Below are 25,318 nucleotides of genomic sequence, written 5' to 3'. Positions count from 1 at the left end.
TTTTTTGAGACGGAGTCTTGCTCTGCCACCCAGGCTGGAGTGCAGTGGCCGGATCTCAGCTCACTGCAAGCTCCGCCTCCTGGGTTTATGCCATTCTCCTGCCTCAGCCTCCCGAGTAGCTGGGACTACAGGCGCCAGCCACCTCGCCCGGCTAGCTTTTTTGTATTTTTTAGTAGAGACGGGGTTTCACCGTGTTAGCCAGGATGGTCTCGAACTCCTGACCTCGTGATCCGCCCGTCTCGGCCTCCCAAAGTGCTGGGATTACAGGCTTGAGCCACCGCGCCCGGCCAATCTTGGTCAGTCTTGATGATGAGCTGAACCATCTTCAGATCAGTATCACAGCGGTCCTGTTAGACAGGACGTTAGTTAATGCCGGAGACGCAGGCATTCAGCCGAGGGCCATATCAGGGAGCCCATGCTGCCTTTGGTTTCTTTTTGGTCAGCAAGTGGGAAGTCCATAGTAGTGGACTTCAAACCGCGTCGGACTGTGCAGACGAAGGGCAGCGAGGGACAAGCGCCGTTCCGTGTGTGGTGTGTGTGCACGCCTGTTTTCTTTGTGTTTCGTTCTGTTTTTCTTCCTCCTCATGTGGTATTTCTTTTGTGGGGTAACAGCACAGTTGTGAAGGGCCTGAGATGCTATCCTATGTGCAAGCTGTAGACTTAGCTGCCATTTTCATGGATGCTGGCGAAAAAGTGTCAGATTCTTAGGTTAGAGACAAAGGACATTACACAGCCACAGCAGCACAGCCAGAGTGGCATTCTTTCCGCCAGACACGGGGCCCTGACTCCTCAGGTCTTCACCGAGGGCCTCATGATGCCTGCAGTGGGCTGTGTGGCTGCAGAGGAATCCTGAACTTAGAACACCCAAATCCTTGCTACTGGGAGCTGAGCCTGCCTGCCCTTCGCCGCAGGGGGACGCGGTTTAGCTCACAAGGCCGTCCTGTAAACAGCATCCTTGTATAAATGCTTTGAACAAAGCTCTGTCAGTGTCTGTGCTTGGAAGACATGCAGATACATAACAGCCATGGAGAACCACCTCCCCACCCGTCATGTGAGAAGTTAGCAGGCTTGTTTTCGTGCCGGACAGATGCTTGGCGTGGGAAGTCTAAGAGTTACCTAGGCTGCTCAGCGATGATAGCGCTGGGTCCTCCAGCCCTCCTCACGGAGGTGAGCCACGCACATTCAGCTTGTTTCTCATCGGGACAGGACAGCATTCTGTGGTTTCTGCTGCTGCCAGGAGCAGAGCTCGCTGTCGCAGAGCCCGACTCCTGCAGGCTGTGCCCCGGACACAAGGCAACTCTGTCTTTTCCCTCCTGAGCGTGGCTTGGGCCATAATAGGACTTTTCTTTCATTTTTATCTATTTCTTATTGTAAGCCTCAGATCATTTATTCCCTTCCTTATGCTCCTGGAGGTGAAAGAAAACCCGCGTCTGCCTTTGTAAAACCAGGCTGTGGCCTCAGGAGTCAGGGCTGGGGCTCAGCCTTCCACTCCCCGGGCCTCCTCGACCGCCAGCCTGCTGCGTCCCACTGCATTTGATCCAGGTTTCCTGACATGTGCGATAAGAGTAGGTTTGAGTTTGGGTTTGGTTTGGCTTGTTTTTTACAGTAGAATTCTATATTATTGGTCAAAATATTACTTTGAAATTTGCAAATGTGGTGGCACCTACCATTTTACTAGCCACAAGTAACTCATACGTTGACTTGGGATCTGCTCATATTATACCCATATTTTAAGTATTTTATGTTTCATCTTACTAGTTACTCATTTTATTTTACGTAATGCTCTGCCAGCATTCCAAAAGGTACAAATTACTAAACTAATAAGACTTTTAAATAAGGCATGTATATTAGCAACTTAGTTTCTGACATAGAGAACATTAACATTCCACTGTATCTTAAATGTCTTTTGCCTTTTTATAGAAAAATGATGACTAAATGTTTACTGAAGTTTTCCTCTGCCTGACATGTAAATGTCTTCATATTGTAACATGGTATTAGGGAACTAAATGTACGAGCAGCGACTTAATATTTCTTTTGTCAACTAAACCGACTAAATTTTGTCAAAGCAGATTGGAGACATAAAAACAGCTGAAAAGTATTTTCAAGATGTTGAGAAAGTAACACAGAAATCAGATGGACTACAGGGTAAAATCATGGTCTTAATGAACAGGTAAATATTTTAAAACTAAATACGTTTCTCAAATTTCCCAGAGGCGTTTACGCGCCACTTACTGAGTGGGAAAGCGCTTCTTTCTGTGCCTCCTCTTGCCCTGTGTCTCTCAGAACTGAGACCCAAGAAGTACACGGGTGTTTTCTGGAATTGCAGTGATGTTCTTTTAGTCACAGAAGCTGATTTTTAAGGAGACGTTTCCCCGTTGTTCTTCAGAGTAGCGCGTGTATTGCCCCCGTTTTCAGCATATGTGTGCGTAAAGGTCACCGTTCCGGGCAGAGCAGCCGTTCTGGATCCTGTGCTCTGGCGTTCTCTGGTAGAATGCACGGCATCGTGCGAGTGCGTGTTTGAGAGGAGGAAACGCGCCTCAGACAAAGCCCGCACCCAGGATCAGAAAGCGTAAATGAAGCAGGTGTCCGTTTTTAGCGGGAAGTCATTTAGGTGAAGTGACTCGATTCTCAACTAATAAAACCCAGAGTGGCTTGGCCGGGCGCAGTGGCTCACGCCTGTAATCCCAGCACTTTGGGAGGCTGAGGCGGGTGGATCATCTGAGGTCAGGAGTTCGAGACCAGCCTGGCCAACATGGTGAAACCCTATCTCTACTAAAAATACAAAAAAATTAGCTAGGCATAGTGGTGGGCACCTGTAATCCCAGCTACTTGGGAGACTGAGAGGCAGGAGACTCGCTTGAACCTGGGAAGCAGAGGTTGTAGTGAGCCAAGATCGTGCCACTGCACTCCAGCCTAGGCAACAAGAGCGAAACTCCATCTAAAAAATAAAAAAAGTAAAACTAGAGTGGCTTTAATTTGCAAGCCTGAATGCAAAATGCAGCTCACTGCCTCTACCTGGAGATCAGGAACCCCAGGCCACGCAGGGTCACACATTGGGTCTGTGTGGTGTCCAAAGCCCCTGTGGGTTTTGTTGGGGGACAGCAGCTCCTGGGGTTTCCCTACTGACTGCCACCATTGCTTGTGTTGCAGAGCGTTCCTTCACCTCGGGCAGAATAACTTTGCAGAAGCCCACAGGTTCTTCACAGAGATCTTAAGGATGGATCCAACAAACGCAGTGGTAAGATCCCCAGGGCGCAGGATCCTCCGCCCTCTGCCTTCCACAGACGCTAGAAACATGCACCCACACACATCTCTGCAGGGGCCTGCACGCTCTCTCCAGCCCACTGGCACCAGGCTGCGGCCGTGGCCTTTGGGGGAAGTGACCCAACAAGGTCATCTAGGCTTTGCCTGGCAGTTCTGCATCACCCCCAGACCCCCAACACAGGTCCCAGCACACAGCCTGGAGTGGGCGGGCGTCTGTCCTGGTTGCATGGGCCGACCCTGTGCGTGTGCTCCTCCCTAGGCCAACAACAACGCTGCCGTGTGTCTGCTCTACCTGGGCAAGCTCAAGGACTCCCTGCGGCAGCTGGAGGCCATGGTCCAGCAGGACCCCAGGCACTACCTGCATGAGAGCGTGCTCTTCAACCTGACCACCATGTACGAGCTGGAGTCCTCACGGAGCATGCAGAAGAAACAGGCCCTGCTGGAGGCTGTCGCCGGCAAGGAGGGGGACAGCTTCAACACGCAGTGCCTCAAGCTGGCCTAGCTGCCTCCAGCATACTGTGTCAGAATGACCCGGGTCTTTGAAACTGTGTCCATGAAGCTAATGTATTAATGTGACACGGACTCAATAAAACTGCTGCTTCACTGGTGTCTGGCTGTGTGTCTTCCTGGTTCCAAGCCACGGCCCAGCCCAAGACTGCCACACAGTCCCTGCAGCTCGGCCCGTTTATGAACGCAAGGGGCAGGCATGCTGGGAGAACACAGCTCGTAGACACAGGAAATCTGGAGTCAGCCTCAGGGCCTTTGTTCTGGAGACCATCCTGCTTTGCTCATTCTTTCTGGACATCCTCAGAGAAAAGCTGGGAGGTATAGAGACCCTCTCGCCATGCACCTGCACGTGCAGGGGGATTTGCAACAAGGAAGACACCCCCACAGATGGCCGCTCATGCTCCTCTCACCCTCCCCACACACCCAGAACTAAGTGCATTGGTCTTACTCATCCGAGTCTCCTCCAGCCTGATGCCAGCCAGACACCCCTGCCAGCCTGGTGGTGGAGGAGAGGCCATCGTCGTTTCTCCCACAGTTTATACGTCCAAGTGGAGCGTGAGCTGAGTGGAACAGGAGCCACAACGCATAATCAAGCAAAGGAAGAGCACGTAAAATGCAGGCGGGCAGGGGCTGGGGGCAGTTTTGAAGCCAGACACGTGATTTTCACATGTTCTTACAGGCCTGAAAGGCCTTTTGCCTTCACGTTCACAGTTATTCCCGCTCTTGAAGAACTGAAAGTACCTGAAAATTTCTTCACATTACGAAAGAACTCTGACAAGCGTTCTCGAAACATCTAGCTTTGTGGATCGTTTTAATTATAATTCATTTTAAAGACTGTGATATAAACATCTATACAAAGCGAAGCCATATTTCTGTTAATTTTTGTAAAGGAGTAGAAACATAGAAACACAGCGTCTACCAGACAGTCTCAGCCCATTTGCTGATATCTAGGTTCATTAAGCATTCAAAGAAAAAAGAGATGAGCCAGCCAAAAGGACCGCTGGACACCAAGGCAGTTTCAAAATCTTTCTCTTCAACAAGAAAAATGACACTATTGTTAAGCCCAGAAAGCTGAAGCTGTAATTAGAAGCCCTTCACCTTGCGGGTCTTCCTTCCAATCTGACTTCAGGGATGAGACGCAAGGCTCCTCCCCCCACTCAAACCTGGCACCTCACTGCAGGCACCTTGCAGGATTTGCCAGTGGATTATGGAGCCTGTCCTTTCTAGGCCCGTGGCTCCGAGCTGTCCCCAGCCAGTTGTGCATAAAAGCAGACAGCAGTGCCCAGGCTCCAACTAGACGTGAGCCCAGCAAATTAGAAACAGAGATCAAGGTTCCCTCGTAAGCTATAAGCCTAAATCCACCCTCCCTTCTGAACCCCACTCCCAACCGTGGCTGCTGGCATGAGGCCAGGCCAGGTGACAGGATCATTGACTCAGTTCTTGCCTGAATTTTTGTTTTTGTTTTTGTTTTTTGTTTTTTTTGGAGACAGGGTCTTACTCTGTCATTCAGGCTGAAGTGCAGTGGTGCAAACATGGTTCACTGCAGCCTCGACCTCCTGCGATCAAACGACCCCCCCCGCCCCCCAGCCTCCTGAATAACTAGGACCACAAGTGTGCTCCGCCATGCCCAGGTTTTTTTAATTTTATAAAGATGGGGATCTCATTATGTTGCCAGGCCAGTCTCTAACTCCTGGCCTGAAGTGATCCTCCCACCTCGGCCTCCCAAAATGCTGGGGTTATAGGTGTGAACCATGATGTCCTGCTAATTTTTTTTTTTCCTACTGCCTATATGATTGCAGAATTTTTTGTTTTGTTTTGCTAGAGGAGGAAAACGATGCTGTGAGTGTCTATAATGTCTGGGACAATTGTAACTTATCTAGTTTACACTCAGCTTTTCTTTATGTTAAACATAAATTACACATCCCTGAAATCTTTTCTAGAGCCAAGTAGAGTGGATGGTTAACCATCAGAAAGCTTACTTTCTAACTGGAAAATGGGAACGTCGCGGAGTTGATGATGGGCTCACTGCTGTGGAAATGCCCACTCTGGAATGCAGTGGAGAATGAAAAACCCAGTAACCCTGATGGCCGTGGTTACTGAACGGCCAGGGTGTGCCCGGCGGCAAAGGTGAATTTCCTCCCTGAATGACCCATCCAGCCGAATCTTGGAGTCATTCCGCGTTTGCCACGAGGGCAGTGTTAGATCAGTGGTCCTCAAAGTGGGGTCTCCGAAGCAGCAGCTCCAGGGTCTCCTGGGAACTTGTCAGAAATGCACATCCCTGGCCGGGCGCGGTGGCTCAAGCCTGTAATCCCAGGACTTTGGGAGGCCGAGGCGGGCGGATCACGAGGTCAGGAGATCGAGACCATCCTGGCTAACATGGTGAAACCCCGTCTCTACTAAAAATACAAAAAACTAGCCGGGCGAGGTGGCAGGTGCCTGTAGTCCCAGCCACTCGGGAGGCTGAGGCGGGAGAATGGCGTAAACCTGGGAGGTGGAGCTTGCAGTGAGCTGAGATCTGGCCACTGCACTCCAGCCTGGGCGACAGAGCGAGACTCCGTCTCAAAAAAAAAAAAAAAAAAAAAAAAAACAGAAATGCACATCCTTAACCCCACCCTCTGATCACAGAGGAGTGAGACCTGCTGGGGCCTGGGCTGGCCCAACAGTGTCATCTGCATGGCCCTCCAGGGGCTCCTGGTGCTCATGCAGGTGTGAGAATGCATGTCAGACGCCTGAAGCCACAGACAGAATTCCGATTGCGCAGCAGACATTGGAGCCTGTGGGCATCGCCATCCTGCCTTACAATGCCAGCCTCTTCTGCCTCCCCTCGAGGATCGTGCCCCCACCTCTTGTCTCTGCCTGGACCCCTCCTGGCATGCACCTTCCCAGTCCCTATTCAGTGTCACCCCCTGAAGCCTGCCTTCAACCCCAGGAATGCACAGCCCCGTCCATACTCCCCTTACCTCTCCTCCTGGACCCACACAGGCTCCGTGGCACCTGCTCCTGGCACAGCCCAGTAGTTGCAGCGCTCGGGCTGGAGCTGCCGCCATGAGGTCTTCAAACGCCCAGTTCCAGTGTTCTTGGGAAGGTTCCCGTGCCATCCTGTCATGCGTTGCACCCGGCACCGAGGGCAAGGCCCAACAGAGCAGAGCTGCAGGGGCTCAGTTGTGTCACAACAGTTCTTGAGACGCCCACCCGTGTGTCCTCCCCAATCCTGCTCCACAGGCGCAGGCCCGGAGGTAGCCCGTGCGTTCCCGTGGCTTCAGACACACACGTGCAGACGTGACGCCAAGAACTCAGGCTTTGCCCCCAAGGACAGAAGGCAGTCTGCCCCACGCGGGGTCGTCTGCAGGTCCTGCTCTGACCAGGGTCCAGGCCCTGATTCCGGGGATGCGACAGGACGCAGAATGTCCTGCCTTGTGAGGCATGTGGGACCGGGGAGTTGGGCCCCAGTCCTGAGCCCCCCATGTGCATTGCACTCACACAGGGAACACCCCCGGGATCTGCTGCGAGACCCCCACGGACCAGCTTCTGCAGTCCTGGAAGGGCTCTCCTGACCCCCAAGTCCGCCATCTTCTGATGGTGTCAGGTGGGCACACTCACGGGCTGAGCGACCGAGGGCCACTGAGATTACTAGGCGGGCGCTGCGCCCAACTGAAATGAACTCACGTGGTCCTCCTGGCAGCAGATGCTCGCCGCGCACCTTACAGGAAAGGAACCATTGTCAAAACACGCTGAGCAACATCCCGAGGGTCCCAGGGACAGTGCAGAGCCAGGACCAGCCCGGCCCATGGTACCCCAGCGTGCACGTCCCGGCACTGTGTGCTCAGCCACGAGGACCAGGAAGAGTCCTGCCCACAGCTCAGGGTCTACACCGCAATGCCATCCAGGCTGTGAGCCGCTGCAGAGCATGGGGAACGTCGCAGGTCCTACCTGAGACGTGCTGCTGCAGAGACTTCATGAAACACTTCTAAAAGAATAAAAAATCTCATTAATCGTTTTATATTGAGTACCTGTTAAAATGATAGTAATTTTGGATATAGTCGATTAAATAAAACATTATTAAAATTAAGATGACCTTTGAACGTTTTTAACGTGGCTACTAGAAAACTAAGTTATACGTATGTGGCTCCCATTTGGTTTCTATTGGAAGGTGCCAAAGGAACCAACACACAAAAGCCCCTGCAGAGGAACTGCTGCTTTGCCAGTGGTCACTGGATGGGTTTCTGCCCGATGGGTTCCTGGCGACCAGGGCTGCTCTCTAAGGGCTGAGGCTGCCACAGGCTAGGCAGATGCTGGCCCTGCAGCCCTCACCCTCCAGAGGGCGTGGGGCATGGGACAGAATGTTCCAGAAGGCATGGGGCATGATGGGACGGGATGTTCCGGAGGGCGCAGGCCATGACGGGACGGGATGTTCCAGAGGGCCTGGGGCCTGATGGGATGGGATGTTCCAGAGGGCGTGGGTGTGGGGCATGATGGGACGGGATGTTCCGGAAGGCGCAGGGCATGATGGGACGGGATGTTCTGGAGGGCGTGGGGCATGATGGGATAGGATGTTTACTCTGCTCCATGGATGGCCTTGCAGTGTTGAGTATAAGTCAGCATTGAAAGCAGTTTTCCCGGGAACACAGAATTCTAGTTGATGTGGATCCGGAACCACAGAGGCTCCCACAACTGCTGTACTGAGGGCTGACTTACCGAAGACCACGGAGCCTCTCTCCCCAGCAGGCCGAACCCCACTGACTTCCCGAAGACCACAGAGTGTCTCTCCCCAACAGGCTGAACCCCGCTGACTTACTGAAGACCATAGAGCGTCTCTCCCCTGCAGGCTGAACCCCACAGCTTCCTGTGGCACTTGCATGTGTGTCTTTTTCTTTTTCCCCCAAATAATTTTCGGGTTTTATTCTTTTCCTTTGACATAGAAGAACACAATTACCAAGAAAAAGAAAAGGAAGGCGAGGGTGACTGCGCGCCTCCCCCATCCCCACCCCCATCCCCACCCCCATCCCCACATGGTGTTTCACTTACAGCTCATTTCAATTCTGGGAGGGTTTACAGGTAAGAATGTGACAATGAGAAACGTCAGGTAACTTTTCCAAGGACTCACAGTTTAAAGTGGGAGAGAGGGAGAGATTCCATTCCAAATCTAACACTGAGGCTCCTGGTGGTGCCACGGATCTGTGTTGCCTTTTCACACACGGCATATTGCTTTGCAGTGGAGAGCTGAATCTGCAGGCAGGGCCGGACCCACCAATGGGCTGCCGTGGACGGGCTCTGGGCCACACGCTTACACATACAACACACACATGCACTCACACATGGAGGACTGTGCTCACCTGCTGCTAGGTCCTTTCCACCTCGAGGTTTACCTTTATTGGACCTGGAACCTGATTACAGTCTGTTCCCCCGTTACCCACCCTTGTCCGTGGGAGAAGCGCCATTTCCGGGACCGTGTTAGGCGTTATGCTGCCAGCGCAGCCAGCCAGGCTCTCCAGCCTCACTCCCTCCACCCCAGGGCCCCGAGGCTCTGCCCACCAAGATGATCCCCCACGACCTCCACCCTGGCTGCTTCTGGCCGCCCTGACACCCACTCCTCAAATGCCCACAGTGAGCCTGGGGTCTTGCTGCCTGTGGAGTGGGCCTGGTGCATCTCCCTAGAGCCCCCGGCTGGCTCAGCCTTTGTCTGAGCCTCCACCTGCTGCCCTGTGTCAGGGAACTCCTCCAGCTCCCTGGGCGTGCTGAGCTGGAGAGTCAGTGAACTGCACCCCTGACCCCTCAGCCACGGCTCCAGGAAACTCACCCAATCCAGGGCTGCTGAAATTCGCATCTGATGGGTGGAGTTTATTCTCTACACCCAGGGCCCCTCACACCTGTCAGGAGGAAGAGCTGCCTTGGCACCATGGGTACACTGCAGGGAGACCCCAGGATGTGGGGAGACCCAACATATGGGAACCCCAGGATATGAGAAGGTCCCAGGCTGCAGGGAGACCCCAGGACATGGGGAGACCCCAGGATCCGGGGAGACCCCAGACTGTGAGAAGACCCCAGGCTGTGGGGAGACCCCAGGATGCGGGGAGAACCTGGGCTGTGAGAAGGCCTCAGGCTATGGGAAGATGCCAGACTGTAGGAAGACCCCAGGCTGTGGGGAGAAGCCAGACTGCAGGAACACCCCAAGATAAGGAGAGAGACCTGGCTGTGGGGAGACCCTGGGCTATGGGGAGAGGCCAGGCTGCAGGGAAACCCCCAGATGGAGATAGAGGCCAGGCTGCGAATGGGAAACAGTGCATCTGTTTCCTGAGGCTGCCATAAGACACTCACAAGTATGAGACCACAGAACTCATTCCCTCCCTGTTTTGGTGGCTGTTGACGGTGGCCACTCCTAGAGAAGCTCCTTCCTCTCTTCCAGCCTCTGGGGGCTCCCGGTGCCCTTGGCTTGTGGCCACATCACTGCAGTCTCTCCTCTGGTCACACAGCCTCCTCTGTGTGCCAAATCTCTTGTGGAGCCACTGAAGATGGTATTTGGGGCCCACGGGAATCCAAAATAATCTTCTCATCTCAAGATCCTTAAGCTAATTACATCTGCAAAAGCCCTTTTTCCACAACAGGTCACGTGAACAGGTCTCAGGGCTTAGGATAGGGACGTGACCTTGGGAATGATCAGTGGCCGACCACAAACGCCCACTGAGTAGCTTCCTAGGGCTGCTGTAACAAGGTGTCCAAACAGAGCAGCTTAAAACAGAACTGCATCTTCTCACAGCTCAGGGGCCAGAAGGCTGTGAGTGAGCTGCGGGTGGGCTATGTTCTCTAGAGGCGCTGCAGTGGTGTCTGTCCCAGGCCTCTCTCCATGGTGACCATGGCAGTCCTCGGTGCTCCTGGCTTCGGCCGCATGGCCCCAGTCTCTGCCTCTGTGTTCATGTGGCCGCCTCCTGTGTCTCTGTCTTCTATTCCTGCAGAGACACCAGTCTTTGGATCTAGTGCCCACCCTGGTCCAGGATGATCCTATCTCCAACCCCTATTTAATCACATCTGCAAAGACCATTTCCAAAAAGGTCACATTCCCAGGTTCCGAGCAGACATGAGCTTTTAGTGGACGTTATTCAAGCCCCTCCACCTCACAGACAGGCTCTGGTGGACTCCTCACCTCAACCGTGTTCTAAGGGTACATGATGTCCCCCTTTATAGACAAGGAAACTGAGGCACAGCTTGAAGAACCTGCCCACAGCCACACAGCTACTGGAGCAGCAGAACTGGGGTGATTCCATCTGAGCCTTCATCCATGCCGACCCCTCCAAGCCCAAGGCATCTACGGAGGGCTCCTCCCTCGTCTCCTCCACACCCCAAGCTCACAGGACATCTCTCTGCGGAGGTGGAGCACGCGGTGCTGCCCTGGGGCCTCGGTCCTGGTATCTCTGGGGCTGGCTTCGATGTCATGGTGGGTGGCCGCTGGCCCAAAGTCCTGCTCAGCAGCAGCCTCTGGAGAGCGAGCCTCTGTCTCTGGCCCTGCCAGTGACGTCCTTGTGTCCTTGGGGACCCCCCCCACACATTCTTCTGCAGAGGCAATCAATAAGCCGGGGCACCAAGGCAGCTTCAGGAGTGATTAGCAACGGAGCAGGCTGGAAAACACACGGACGTTAGGGCAGATCGTATTGATGTCATTGACTTGCCCTTTGCCAGGCTGTTGTATAACTCAGATGAAATCCTATTTGGATTTTAGAATGGGTGGGTTTTTTGAACAGTTGGTGCAAAATAAACACAAGCATTTTTAACATGGACAGTGAAAGACATTAAACTATAATAAAGGCAGGCAGGCTGAGACATTAAACTATGATAATAAAGGCAGGCAAGCAGGCAAGTCCCGGGGAGAGTGGCTTCCGTTGAAAAGTAAGCTCCACCCCAGAACTGTCATGACCAGCGCTGCTCACGCCAGGGACAGACCGTGATGAGAGCACAACCTCCTGCCCTGCAGCCCCCGCCCAGCCCAGCTCCCCCAGCCCCGCTGACCTGGGGGCTGTCTTCATGCTCCGATGCTTCTAGTGCCCTGCCCCCGCCACATTTAAGAGAACGTGTTGAAAAATAGTCACTTCCCAAGGCAGAAAACAGAGAGCAGAACACGGAACGATTCAGAAGAGCCGCCTGCGCAGGGGTGTCCTGGATGTTCTCTGCAAACTGGCATGGCCTGACTGCAGGCCTCAGCCCTGTGCCCTGGCCCCACCTGAGCAATTCCTCTGCCCTCTTCAGGGCCAGCCAGGTGGTCACAGCAAGTCTGGTCAGGACTAGGGACAATGAGCCTGCAGTCACATCCTGCCTCAGCCATCCATCCGATGGTCATGACTGTCCTGACCCCTTTCTCTAAGCAGCTGTCCCTGCCCGGAGTCCCCATACTCCTCATCCAGCCATAAGGGCTGCTGCACCCTCTGCTCTCCTTACCGGACTGTGGCATCCTGAGGAACCGACCAGCCACTTATGCATCTCGGCACTCGGGACAAAACCAGCTCTCCCGGGGGCGCTTGTGGGACCGAGTTTCACTGAGAGACATGGTGAATAGAAGACCTTCCCGCATCATAGCAGGCAGAGCACTCCAGGAGCCCGTGACCCAACCCGCAGGTCATCTTACCAGTACTACGGACTCACTGCGGCAGTGAGGCGGGTGAGGCCCAGAAGTCCTTCCTGGTCACTTGCAATGGGGTGAAGATACTTGTAAAACCCAGAGAGACAGGGTTATCTAACAGTAATAAAGCCAGGGCTGGCTTCTTTCCCCTCAGAATGAAGTTCAAGCCTTCTCTGTCCCATAAGTGCACAAATGTCCACCGTGCTAAATTTACAAGCTCTGTTTTTACTTTGGGCAAGCAGGATTTGTGGCGTGGGAGAAATGACCTGGACATGAGCTGGCAGCAGCCTGGGCACAAGAAGCACTTTGTCCGACGGCCATGCCTGCGCTGCACGATCCTGTCCCCGTCAGAGCCACTGACCCGCGTCTAGTCCCACAGAACCTCTCCTGGAACCTTGGGAACCAGGGCTGGCAGCTGAAGTCACGCCTCTGCATAGCGGAATGAGAAGCAAGGCTTTAAGACGTCAACACTGTGTCTACACGGCGTCCCACCGTAAGCAGACGTCCTGTTGGCAGTAGAGAGTAAAGCCATCTGCAGAAAGCAGCACAGGCAGGGACCAAGGGTGGTTGCCTGCACCTCAGGAGTCCCCAGGGCAGGAGCCCCCGGGCACAGGCTCCTTCACATTGGGCTTCTGTCACTTGCAACAGAAAGAGCCCCAACTAAGACAACAGAAGAGATCCTGTCACAACATTTCGAAGCACAGAGTCGGAATCCTGGGAAGACGGGAATGGCAATCCGGGGCAAAGCTCCAGATGGATGTGGAGCCAGAGCCCTCCCTCACAGCTCCTCCCAGGGCCTCCCCCCGGGGCTCCCTGCCTCTGCAGGTTGCCTGGGACAAGAGGTCTTCCTTCCTAGTCCCTCTAACCTGCCCATTAACAGAGTGCACCCCATGAGTGTGGTGCCCCGGGCACCATGCAAGAGGGGACAGCAGGCCAGCAGCACCCCCCGCTATGATCCCACCTGCCTGCCTCCATCCTTTCCCATCCATTCCAAGGCCAGGCATTGCCTGACTAGGACAGCTCTACTCCTATTTCTCAGATGTCTGTTCCATTAGTTTCTTTCTCAAGATGTCTGATCCACCATCAGCACTTTCTTGAGTAGAGGTGAGCACTACGGTTAGGGAGTCACACTTAGACACCAGTTACTATGCTGTGTAACACACTGCTCTGAAACTTGTGCCTTACAACAGGAACATACATTCTCACCTGCGGTCTCTGGGTTAGCTGGACAGTGCTGGGGCTCTCCTGAGGTTGCCCTCAAGGTGACGGCTAGGGCTGCATCATCTGAAGGCTCAACTGGGGCTGGAGGACCTGCTTCCACACACCTTCAGCCAGCAGCATTGCTGGCAGAGGCCTCACACCTCCCCAGAGAGCTGCGCAAGTGTCATGCAGATGTGGCAGCCAGCTTCTCCAGAGTGCAGCATCCAAGAGCAAGCAGGAAACCACCTGCCAACAGAGGCCACCCATGGCCACCCGTCGCTTCCTACTCATTAAAAACAAGTGACCACGAGAGACCATGCTGAAGGGGAGGATAAACTGAGGGAGATCATCAGAAACTTGTGGATATATTTTTAAAAACAATACACTTAATTTTTTAAAAAATTGTTGTCATTTCACTGAATTTGTGGCACTGGGGAGATTGACCCAAATCTTCTCCGCCATCCAGATTCCTATCATGTGCTGATCTGAACGTTTAGTTTTCAGAAAGGAGAGAGAAACTCTCTTCCAAGTTCTTCAGGAAATTAATCCCAATATTCATCAGATGCTTTTAAGGAACACCAGAAAAAACTCCAGGTCTGCCCTGAGGATAGCTCTGAATCCTTCGTGTGGTTTAACACACACAGAACTTCCCGTTGCACTGCTGACAGGTACCACGTGGGGAAGAGCTTATTGGGATCAGCAAAGCTGGGGAAGCAAAGCTAAGCACGGCCCTGAGTCCTTCAGCTGCTCCCGGCACCATGGCTCTCCACAAGAGGGACTCAGACTCCCAACCCATAACAGAACCCTTTAACGCATCATTTCACAGACGAGCTTTCCTCAGAGCGTGTATTGTAGATACCAGCCTGGAGCGTCAGTTGGGAGTTGATCATCCAAAGTCCCTTAGAGGGGCAAAAATCCCCACCTGTCACTCAGCTCCAAGAGTCAGAGACCCCCCAGGTTGCAAGGAACAGCAAGGGAGCCCGCACCACAGGCCACTCGGCCACCTCCCTTCCATCTCCAGGGGGACTGAAGACCTCAGGATGGTGCGAGCCCCAGGGAAGCCCTGGAGTGCCTTTGTTCCCCCTTTTGGTAACTGAGCCAGCCCCTGCTGTCAGCATTCCTGACGGGTCAGGCCATCCCAGGGCCCTCGCGGGTCAGGTGGCCTTGCACACGCATGCTCCCAGGTGGCACCTGGGGCCAGAGATCCCCTAATGCATTTCTTGCTGCGCACAGGCTGAGTCCGGGGACTGTACATGCTCTCCCGCATTACTACTGGGAGCGCCATCACTGCTGGGAGCGCCACGCTATATCTGCTGCGTGTCTGTGACCCCCATCTGTGACACCCTGGTTCCATACTTTACTTTTGGTCTCGACACACACGTAATAAGAGATGTGTGCAAAGGACTTTCAGGATAAACTGGCTCTGCCGCCCTGTCCGTCCACCAGCTCCGCCGCCCTGTCCACCAGCTCCACCGCCCTGTCCGTCCACCAGCTCCGCCGCCCTGTCCACCAGCTCCGCCGCCCTGTCCGTCCACCAGCTCCGCCGCCCTGTCCGTCCACCAGCACCGCCGCCCTGTCCGTCCACCAGCACCGCCGCCCTGTCCGTCCACCAGCACATGGCCCAGTGTCCAGCACATAGGAGGCAAGCGTTTCTCAGACATGGGATGCGTGGCGCATCCTCGCGTCATCTTTATCAGAGAATGAGGGAGAAAAGAAACCACCAAAGAGTCTCCTGAAGGTGTTGCTGGATCCAGCTCACTGGCCGTGCACCTGCAGGCCGCTCCTCAGCACAGCCACATCCCTAGACTTCTCCCATGCGGATGACAACAGGCGCTCCGTCCGGGGCCCATGAAGTGCTCGCAGGCTGCACGTCTTCCCTTGAGATTCAGAAAGTACCTACTGCTCAGCCCCTGTACACACCTGTCATGTCTCTCGGGCTCAAGTTATCCTCCCACCTCAGCACCGCAGTAGCTGGGACCACAGGTGCCTACCACGACATTCAGCTGATTTTTGTATTTTTAGTAGAGATGGGGTTTCACCATGTTGGCCAGGCTGGTCTCAAACTCCTGATCTCAAGTGATCCTCCCACCTCTGCCTCCTGAAGTGCTGGGATTACAGGCGTGAGCCACCACGCCCATCCTTTTTGTAATAAACTTTTCACTGCGTAAGTCATAAAACGATTACAGGTCTCCAGAAACTGCTGCTTGATACACTTTCCAACAGTAAACAGCTTTCGGAAAAATGGCTGTTTTCAGATCACATCTAAATGTCGCATTCTCCATCTGTGTGACTAGAACCAGACTCCAGTCATCTACCCGCCCACCTGGGGTACCGCACACCAGGCTCTGGGAAGGCGCAAGAAGCCGGCACGCTGGGAAGTTACTCCCAGCTCCTGGGGTCGCCCTCCCACCCCATCCCCATCTGGATGAGATGTTTCCGTGAGTTGCATAACTCATAGCCACCCAGTAACACGATCAACCAACAGAGGCCTCACTCTCGGGAAACTGAGGAGCCCGGCTGAGGCAGGGGAGCCCATCTTAGTTGTCAGAGCTACATCATGAGAACGAAATGTCTGAAGCTGCCAACTTCACCACATAACTAGGGAAAACACCTCCGTCAACAGAACCAGACGATCTCCTCGTGAACACGCAGCAAAACGTCTGCAGTGGTTACCTCACACGCCCCCTCCTTGGGGGACAGACAGGGAAAGAAAGGTCATGGAACCCACAGCGGCTCGTTTACATCCCACAGTTCATAACCACCAACCTCTACAGGCTCTCTGGCGAGCTCGCAGAAGCACACGTCCACACGCAGGCACGCAGGTCCACACGCAGGCACGCAGGTCCACACGCAGGCACACAAGCCCAACCACATGCAGGACGATGTGAGCCCAGAAACGAGACCCCCGCCGTCTCGGATTGGGTTCAATCTGCACGTCGGCAAATCAGCAGCGGCTTTGTGCAGTCAGGTGCCCACTGCAGCCCAGCTTGCCTTTCTACTGTTCATCTTAATTTAAAGAGGTAAAGAATGAAGTCCACTTTCCACAGGATAACTACTTCTAAGGAAGCTGGAAAGCTGTCTGGCTTATTGACGCAAATTTAAGAACGAATATTTCCTCTAAAGTCTTGGTTGAAGCACAGCAGGTTGGGCGGTGTGGACATCTGGCGTCCTGAGCTCGCGCTGGGCTGGAAGGAGAGTGGGGGATTCTGTAAGCCAGGTCGCAGTGGGGTGGGCGGGAGACGGGTGGCGCTCATGGTGAGAGACAGCCAGGGGAGGCCCCTAGGAAGAATCTGTCCATCACAGTGGATGCAAGCCACGATTGGACGTGAGGCTTAATGTGAGCTCTGTGTACAAACAAAGCAACCAGCTCATTCTGTAGGACCAATATTAAACATGCTTATATTTTAAAATACAATTTTGATGCAAGAATTGAATTTAGTAGCTATATTTTTCTAATCAAAAATTAGAATACGTGGTCTACATATACGGCCCGAGGATAGAATGTCAGAAATGGGGACTGCAGGACATAAACCGAGCTACGCAGTCACTGTGAGCCTAGCTCCTGCCTGCTTCCACCTAGTTCCAGTCTGATGAGAAGCCTGTCTTTGTCCTTCCCTTCTGTAACAGGTCAATTTCAGCTTTTTTAAAATGGAGAGTTCAGCGTCATGAGCTGACAGTGGAGGCCTCTTGGTCGTCATTTGTAATCAGCTCACACACAGAGCCCATCACTGGCGCCCTGGCTAAGGAGGGGCATCCGCTGACAGCCGCTGCTCAGAGGCCAGCAGAGCCTCTCATCGGGCTCCCCAATCTTCCTTCTACACTTGAATGGTAAGGATTGCACATTTAAGGTAAAATCTTAAGCCCCCCAACTAACTGAATGGACCCCGTTGGCCAAGGAGACGCCAGAGAAACCTTAAAAAATGAGTTCCCAGGCACGATGGGATGGGAGGTCAGACACGCCTCACACCCCTCCCTTTTGGGGTTTAGACACAACTGGCCAGCATTCATGTTAAAAGAGAGACGGCGAGACCACAGAACAGACCGTGGCAATAGCACAAATCACACACAGGACCTAAGGCTCAGCCAGGCTAGAGTGGAGTCTCACACCCTACGCTTGAATAAGAAACTGTCCTCACCACCACGAGGCTTTTCTTCAGCAGCTAAACCAGCGATGGCCTTGAGATGAGCAAGATGAAAACAATTTGTAGTTTATCCACCACCCGATGCTGGCTAACTGGCCCCATTCCACCAGCCATAACTACAGCTTTGATGGAAAAAGAGACTGATTTCAGTAACTTCCTCGGGACAAGAATAAGCCCATGGATGGGCTCTGGCCGGCTGACAGAGGCTGAGTGCTGGGAGCCTTCATGTCCCTGTTTCAACTTTAGAAGCACAGAGCCTGCCTGTGACGCATTTAGATGGTAAGTCTCCTCTCTAAGGTGAACATGAGTTGTATGTTACGTGGATGTTTGTTCAATACACATGCGTCAGGACCACCTTTATGAATATTCACAGTTCCTCTTGTAACCTGTTGAATATATATGATCCTCCAACCCGTTCAGCATAAAGCTCCTGCCCCAACCCCTTCCCCTACAAGGTGCCTGTCTCTGGTCTCTCTCTGCGCGAGACTGTGCTTCCCAGCCTGTAGGATGCCACCTTGCAGACTGTAACTCTTTTTTTTTTTTTTTTTTGAGACGGAGTCTCGCTCTGTCACCCAGGCTGGAGTGCAGTGGCAGGATCTCAGCTCACTGCAAGCTCCGCCTCCCGGGTTCCCGCCATTCTCCTGCCTCAGCCTCCCGAGGAGCTGGGACTACAGGCGCCCGCCACCTGGCCTGGCTAGCTTTTTGTATTTTTTAGTAGAGACGGGGTTTCACTGTGTTAGCCAGGATGGTCTCGATCTCCTGACCTCGTGATCTGCCCGTCTTGGCCTCCCAAAGTGCTGGGATTACAGGCTTGAGCCACCGCGCCCGGTGCAGACTGTAACTCTTTACAAGAAATAATGTCGTTAGGCCGGGCATGGTGGCTCACGCCTGAAATCCCAGCACTTTGGGAGGCCAAGGCTGACGGATCACCTGAGGTCAGGAGTCCAAGACCAGCCTGGCAACATGGTGAAACCCCATCTCTACTAAAAATACAAAAAAAATTAGCTGGGCATGGTGGTACGTGCCTATAGTCCCAGCTACTCGGGAGGCTGAGACAGGAGAATTGCTTGAACCCAGGAGGCAGAGGTTGCAGTGAGCCAAGATCACGCCCCTGCACTCCAGCCTGGGTGACAACAGCAAAACTCCATCTCCAAAAAAAAAAAAAAAGAAAAGAAAAGAAATAATGTCTCCTTTTCTAAATGTATAGATCGTGTCATCTTTTAGTTAACAAGATGAATAAATGGATGGCAAGAAGAGAAATAAAACATCAGAAACAAGATGATCCTATTCACTTTTTGGAAGTGAGGACAAAAATGAACAACCACAGGAATGAAGAAGCCTTTAACAGCTACTCCAAACCGGGGAGGTATCCTGTGGCTAGGTCTTCATCGGGATAAGATGTTGAATCTGGAGCAAGATAGAACAAGGCTGGACATTTCCTGGATGATCCACCTACTTCTTAGAAACAAGGGCGAAGTCCCCCCAGCCTGGGCGGGCCTCTCATCGGTTGCCTGCGTTGTCTGCAGTGCAGTATCTACCTTAAGTAGGAGGACAGCAAAGAAAAATCGAAGTGTCTTGAAAATGCCAACACATTAACCAGCTTAAAGCCATACCCAAGTGCACTAATTCATACTGATTTATAATATCCCAGTCATAAACCCCATGGCAATACATACATCTCTGCCTGTAAAAAGAGGGCACATTTGAAAAATAACGCATGTCCAGGAATCTCTTACTCAGCAAGCAGGCAGAGCCCGCTCTACGCTGACGAACTTGGACACAGTGAAAACCAACAGCTGTACCGCTTGGGAAGCTAACAGTTGGGCTCCTTGGAAAAAACACCTGATTTAGAATCTAATGAATGTGTTTATAAAGGATCTATCTTCTTTTTTTTTTTTTATGAGACAGAGTCTCACTCTGTCACCCAGGCTGGAGTGCAGTGGCAGGATCTTGGCTCACTGCAACCTCCGCCTTCTGAGTTCAAGCAATTCTCCCGCCTCAGCCTCCCTAGTAGCTGGGATTCCAGGCACCCGCCACATGCCCAGCTAATTTTTGTATGTTTGTAGAGATGGGGTTCCGCCATGTTGGCCAGGCTGATCTTGAACTCCTGACCTCAGGTGATCCACCCACCTCGGCCTCCCAAAGTGCTGGGATTACAGGTGTGAACCACCGTGCCCAGCCAAGGATCCGTCTTCTCTAACATTCGGCTTACAGAGACCCCCCCAACTACTTTAAAGCGATGCCTTCAGGAAGAACAGCCTTTTACCTCCCTAGGTTTTCCCCCCGCCTAGAGTGCTGTTTCTTACTATAGTCCATTTCCGTTTGCTTCGTGTTCTTCAACCCTCGAGCTCTCCTCAAACCATTCCAGTGTTTAAGATACTAACAAGCGGCTGCCCTGACCCAGGAGACAGTGTAAGTGTAGGGATCAGGGAACAGAAGCAGGAACGCAAGACGCCAGACACAAACGTGAACATGCTGCAGGATTCTATACGCATCAAATTCTAGAAAAGCCAAAACCCACCTACACGGGTTGCTTAGGATGGGGTGGGCGGGACTAAGAAGGGGCAAGAGAACCTTTTTTGGGTGATGAAAATGTCCTGTGTTGTTTTCTGCCTGTGGTCAACATGTTGCATTTGTCAAAATTCAAAAACACTTAAAATGAGTGCATTTTATTGTATGTAAATTATACCTCAATAAAAACGAAAGATTTCCCTTAAGTGCTTTAGCAGAATTCTATTATAATTCTATTATACCCCTCAGATCAGCTCTTACTCTTTTTTTTTTTTTTTTTTTTTTTTTGAGACAGAGCCTCGCTCTGTGGCCCAGGTTGGAGCGCAGCGAGCACGATCACAGCTCGTTGCAGCCTCGACCTCCCAGGCTCTAAGAATCCTCCCACCTTAGCCTCATGAGTAGCTGAGATTACAGGCATGAGCCACTGCACCCAGTAACTTACTCTTGCCTGTAAAAATACAGCTCTGAAGTGAAGAAATCCGAGGCGCCACATCAAGGAGGCGAAACTGGAGTCTGCAAGAAGCCAGCGCCGCACAAGGAGTTTCAAACGCTGAGGATCCTGACAGGGAAAAGTTATATGAAGCAAGAAAGGCAATTTAAAGTGATATTTTATCATATGAATGTTTCATTCTTAAAAATGAGCAAGCTCTATTTATAATGCCCATTTAGAAATGAATCCTTAAAAAAAAATCAGTCGATCAGCACTTATTTTAATTACTGAAATAGAGTCATGCTTGGCAGAAGCAAGCCGTGGGGTATTGATGTTGTCATCACACCACCTGTGGATATTTTAATCCTAAAATTGAGACAGAGTTTACTTAAACATTTAAGGCTTGAGTTTCCTCTGTACAATGTGGAGGTGATTAAAAAATTAATTCTCACATGAAGATTTTTCATCCAGTTAAAAAAAGAAATACTTTAAAAATGACCTGCCCTTCCAAAACATGAAGTTAACTTGGGCTTTTTCTATGATGTAACAAACTAGGCATAATCCTGTCTCAGAATTGTTGAGTAGATTTATGTACTAATACTCTTGTTAAAATTCAACAGCTTGATTGTGAAAGAATCCAGAGCTCTCACACTGAAAAAATACTAACACAGCTCATATATAAATTATTGATATATAAGAACAATTATATAAAGAATCTAAATGGGGCGATTTTAACAAACGAGGCAAAATATCATACATACCTGAATATAAGGTAACTCCAAGCCATGAGTATAAGATTAAGGCATTCACTTTATTTTGAACAAGGAAGCGGCATAAGCAACTCAGTGTGTGCCCCTTAAGGTGCGAGCTCTGCCCCCATACCACTCCCCACCCCAAGGCATCATTTTGGGAGAAAAAAGTGTTTCTATCTGGCTGGCTGTGTTATCTATGATTGCACCTTCTTTTTTTTTTTTTTTTTTGAGACGGAGTCTCGCTCTGTCGCCCAGGCTGGAGCGCAGTGGCCGGATCTCAGCTCACTGCAAGCTCCGCCTCCCAGGTTTACGCCATTCTCCTGCCTCAGCCTCCCGAGTAGCTGGGACTACAGGCGCCCACCACCTCGCCCGGCTAGTTTTTGTATTTTTTAGTAGAGACGGGGTTTCACCGTGTTAGCCAGGATGGTCTCGATCTCCTGACCTCGTGATCTGCCCGTCTTGGCCTCCCAAAGTGCTGGGATTACAGGCTTGAGCCACCGCGCCCGGCCGATTGCACCTTCTTACACGGCAGGCACCGTATCACATCCAGACGAGCATCTACGGAGCTGCATTTCAGGAGATGAAACTTTCAGTTGGCTCTGAACTGAATGCATGAACTAACACAGGGCCACGGACCCACTAGTCTTGATTGAGTGACAGAAAATGAAGGTGACTCTTTACACTTCCAAGTTGCTTTCTAGATCCTTTCATTACAAAAGATTCTGATCAAATAATCTTACAAAGGAAAGATAACCTGGCCTCAAGTCTATCCTCTAAAAGCAAAGAGAAAATGGTGGATTTTCTCCTCAGTCATCACACTGGGGACCTTCACGAGGCACGTGTTAGTTCCCAGGCAGCACTGCTAGGCTGTCTGTGCCAGAAATTTCATATACTGCCCGCGGGCTTCGAAATGGTCAGCGGGCCGGTTGTACGCTGTCCACACCGGTTCTCCCACAAACAGCCGCATGGCCTTCGCGTAGTTCTGGAAAACAGACAAACACGCCCAGCATCTCATTAAACCAGCCTGCCTTCTACTTACTTTTATTTATTAACATATCAACTTATTAACATTAATTGCTATAAACACTTCCCTTGCTATTTTTATTCTGTGTCTTTAACAATTTAGGCCACATTTTATTCTTGGAAGGAAAATTTGTATCATGTGGTGCAGCGGGCACCGCCTGTCCTCACGCGCCAGGTAAGAGCATCTGGAGCCGAGGCTCGGTGTTGAACTCCGCACCTCCGCACTCTCTGTAGAGACACACAGTTAGGAAAAGCACCGGCTCCAGCCCCATGGACCCTTCACCTCCTCTCCACCTCGTCTGGCTACAGTTTTCTTAAGAACTAGCATCAGGGCCCATGTGTTGCTGGTGGGCAGGAAAGGACAATTCAGAGACATCTGTCCAAACTAAAAACGTACGTGCCTTTTATTTCAGTTTTCACTTTTAGGAATTTACCCTACAGAAAAACACATACGTGCAAAACGACAAGCATGTCAGGATATTTATTACAGCACGGTTCACAAGAGCAAAAAATTGGGAACAATGTATATACTCATTATTGGGGGTCAAGGACTCGCTGAAATAGCTTAGTGGTTAAATGCAGTAGCGCATGTCCAGCGCCAGAGTACTGTGCAGCTGTGATCAGGGCTAGAGGCTGGGAGCACGTCCGGCGCCAGAGTACTGTGCAGCTGTGATCAGGGCTAGAGGCTGGGAGCACGTCCGGCGCCAGAGTACTGTGCAGCTGTGATCAGGGCTAGAGGCTGGGAGCACGTCCGGCGCCAGAGTACTGTGCAGCTGTGATCAGGGCTAGAGGCTGGGAGATACTGATATGAAACAGCCCCCAGTGAACATCATGTAGAAAAAAGTAAAATGTAGAACCACAGGCAGAGTCTGCTGCCTCCTCTTTGAAAAGGGGGATAGTAAGAATCCTGACCAGGCCGGGCGCAGTGGCTCACGCCTGTAATCCCAGCCTTTGGGAGGCCAAGGCGGGTGGATCACTTGAGGTCAGGAGTTCGAGACCAGCCTGACCAACATGGTGAAACCCCATCTCTACTAAAAACACAAAAATTAGCTGGGTGCGGTGGTGGGCCCCCGTAATCCCAGCTACTCAGGAGGCTGAGGCGGGAGAATCACTTGAGCTTGGGAGGCAGAGGCTGCAGTGAGCCGAGATCGAGGCACTGCACTCCAGCCTGGGCAACAAAGTGAGACTCTGTCTCAAAAAAAAAAAAACAAAAAGAATCCTGACTGACATGCACTTGGATATACATAAAGTCACTCTAAAAATAATTTTTTAAATGGAATACTGGTTACTTTCAGGGAGAGAAAGTAGGGGGCTGGGAACAGGGGTCAGAGGGACACCTTTCATCGGGTCCCCTCTCTTATTTCTAAATTTTAAACCATGTGCATTTACTATTTATTCAAAAATTATACTTAAATCTCAGCGTTAGCCCCAGTCACCTCCAGTGAACCCCAAAACTACCTTATTTACGTTTATTGCCAATCCTGACTGGACTGCGTTGCTGTTCAATTCCAAAACTGAAATGGTTTTTAAAGTGACAGTGTGGCAACATGACAACCCTGCAGATGCCTCAGCACCAAGCACAGGCGGGCTGGGGCAGGGCCAGGCTCGTGGGTGTACCCCGCCTGTACCTGCCCCCACCTGGGCATGAAACGCACACCTGTCCACCAGGATCGCAGGCAGGGGCCCCAGAGGCTGCCACAGGACAGCGGCCACCTCGGACACCGCCTGCGGCTCCACAGAGACGGTCCTTGAAGCACAGGTCGAGGAGTCCTGAGCCCGGAGACCACACTCAGAGTCTGCGGAGGCCGTGCAGTTCAGCGGCAGGGATGCCACAGCCAGGGCCACCACACAGGCCAGGCTTGGGGAGAAAGCACAGCGCTCCCACCTTTTCGTCCACGGTGAAGCGGTGATAGATCCCTGCGGGGAGCGTTATCATGTCTCCCTTCTCCATGAAGATCCGGATCCACTTGTCCTCCTTGTCCCTCACGTCGAAGTACCCGCTGCCGTCCAGGATGTAGCGGATCTCATCGTCCAAGTGCAAATGCTCCTCGTAAAACATCTTAATCTAGTGCAGGAGGAACATTCCTGTGAGTCTACCGGAGACCTGTCACGCAAGCTCGCACCTGCCCACTCAGCAGCCTGAGCTTTTGGTGGGTAAGAACTCAGGTGAATGGGATTTCTCTCCATAAAAATGAAAACTACACTTGCTACGAATTATTTTCCTAACAGTATAAGGGCCAGAGCTAGAATATTTGATGAAACCTGTCAACAAATGGGCAGTAACTGAAAGTGAACAGACCTGCAGCAAAGGTTCTGAACACTTCACACGGGCCAACTCGCCCAACACGCACGGCCCCACGAGGCTTCACACGGGCCAACTCGCCCAACACGCACGGCCCCACGAGGTGGCTGCTCTGTCGGCCCCATTTTACAGATGCGGGAATGGTAACACAGAGAGGCTAAGTCACTGGCCCAACCTCACACAGCAAGACTGCCCCAAAGACACCCCGGCCCCAGGCTCACACCCACCCAGTGTGCTGCACACAGCAGTCATGAAATCACAACACACAGGGTGAGTGAGAAGCCAGTGGACATTGCAGGGAAGCAGGCACAGACTCCACAAGCATTTTCTATTTCTTCACATTGACTTTTGTCTCTCTTTTTTTTTTTTTTTTAGATGGAGTCTTGCTCTGTCACCCAGGCTGGAGTGCAGTGGTGCAATCTCAGCTCACTGCAACCTCCACCTCCTCAGTTTAAGTGATTCTCCTGCCTCCCAAGTAGATGCGATTACAGGCACCTGCCACCACGCCCAGCTAATTTTTGTATTTTTAGTAGAGATGGGGTTTCACCATGTTGGCCAGGCTGGTCTCGAACTCCTGACCTC

The 25,318-nt window shown here is 52.0% G+C and overlaps 2 protein-coding genes and 1 long non-coding RNA gene across 8 annotated transcripts in view; 1 reads left to right on the top strand and 2 right to left on the bottom strand.

Moving 5' to 3' along the window:
- TRAPPC12 (trafficking protein particle complex 12) overlaps nucleotides 1-19,596 on the top strand; it is a 117,703-nt gene extending 98,107 nt beyond the window's left edge. For 3 of the 5 annotated variants that reach the window (XM_033176662.1, XM_033176661.1, XM_033176663.1), the window contains exons 10-12: nucleotides 2,070-2,170; nucleotides 3,151-3,238; nucleotides 3,524-3,873. In XM_033176662.1, coding sequence (XP_033032553.1) covers nucleotides 2,070-2,170; nucleotides 3,151-3,238; nucleotides 3,524-3,766 — 432 coding nt within the window. In that variant the 3' untranslated portion in view covers nucleotides 3,767-3,873. Of the gene's footprint in view, nucleotides 1-2,069; nucleotides 2,171-3,150; nucleotides 3,239-3,523; nucleotides 6,005-18,925 lie in introns of those variants that run through there. The other 2 variants (XR_004428590.1, XM_033176665.1) reach the window with 2 other exon arrangements.
- On the bottom strand, nucleotides 295-15,608 carry LOC117062793. 2 transcript variants are annotated; one of them, XR_004428592.1, is made up of 5 exons: nucleotides 12,196-15,608; nucleotides 10,087-11,381; nucleotides 8,467-9,638; nucleotides 6,732-7,738; nucleotides 295-2,481 (listed from the first exon to the last, which is right to left on the bottom strand). It is a non-coding gene; the product is annotated as an uncharacterized LOC117062793 (long non-coding RNA). The 2 variants fall into 2 exon arrangements; XR_004428591.1 differs by lacking the exon at nucleotides 12,196-15,608 and having other exon boundaries at nucleotides 10,087-11,718.
- Nucleotides 19,597-20,922: 1,326 nt separating the features above from the next.
- Nucleotides 20,923-25,318, bottom strand: part of ADI1 (acireductone dioxygenase 1) — a 28,464-nt gene continuing 24,068 nt past the window's right edge. The window contains exons 3-5 of the mRNA XM_033176667.1: nucleotides 24,320-24,499; nucleotides 21,929-22,393; nucleotides 20,923-21,617 (exon numbers count right to left, since the gene is read on the bottom strand). Coding sequence (XP_033032558.1) covers nucleotides 22,274-22,393; nucleotides 24,320-24,499 — 300 coding nt within the window. The 3' untranslated portion in view covers nucleotides 20,923-21,617; nucleotides 21,929-22,273. The remainder of the gene's footprint in view (nucleotides 21,618-21,928; nucleotides 22,394-24,319; nucleotides 24,500-25,318) is intronic.

The sequence above is a fragment of the Trachypithecus francoisi genome, unplaced genomic scaffold (assembly GCF_009764315.1).
Source record: "Trachypithecus francoisi isolate TF-2019V2 unplaced genomic scaffold, Tfra_2.0 Lachesis_group17, whole genome shotgun sequence".
Lineage (NCBI taxonomy): Eukaryota > Metazoa > Chordata > Mammalia > Primates > Cercopithecidae > Trachypithecus > Trachypithecus francoisi.
The sequence above is the reverse complement of the archived record's forward strand: the minus strand, read 5'-3'. Positions and strand labels throughout refer to the sequence as shown.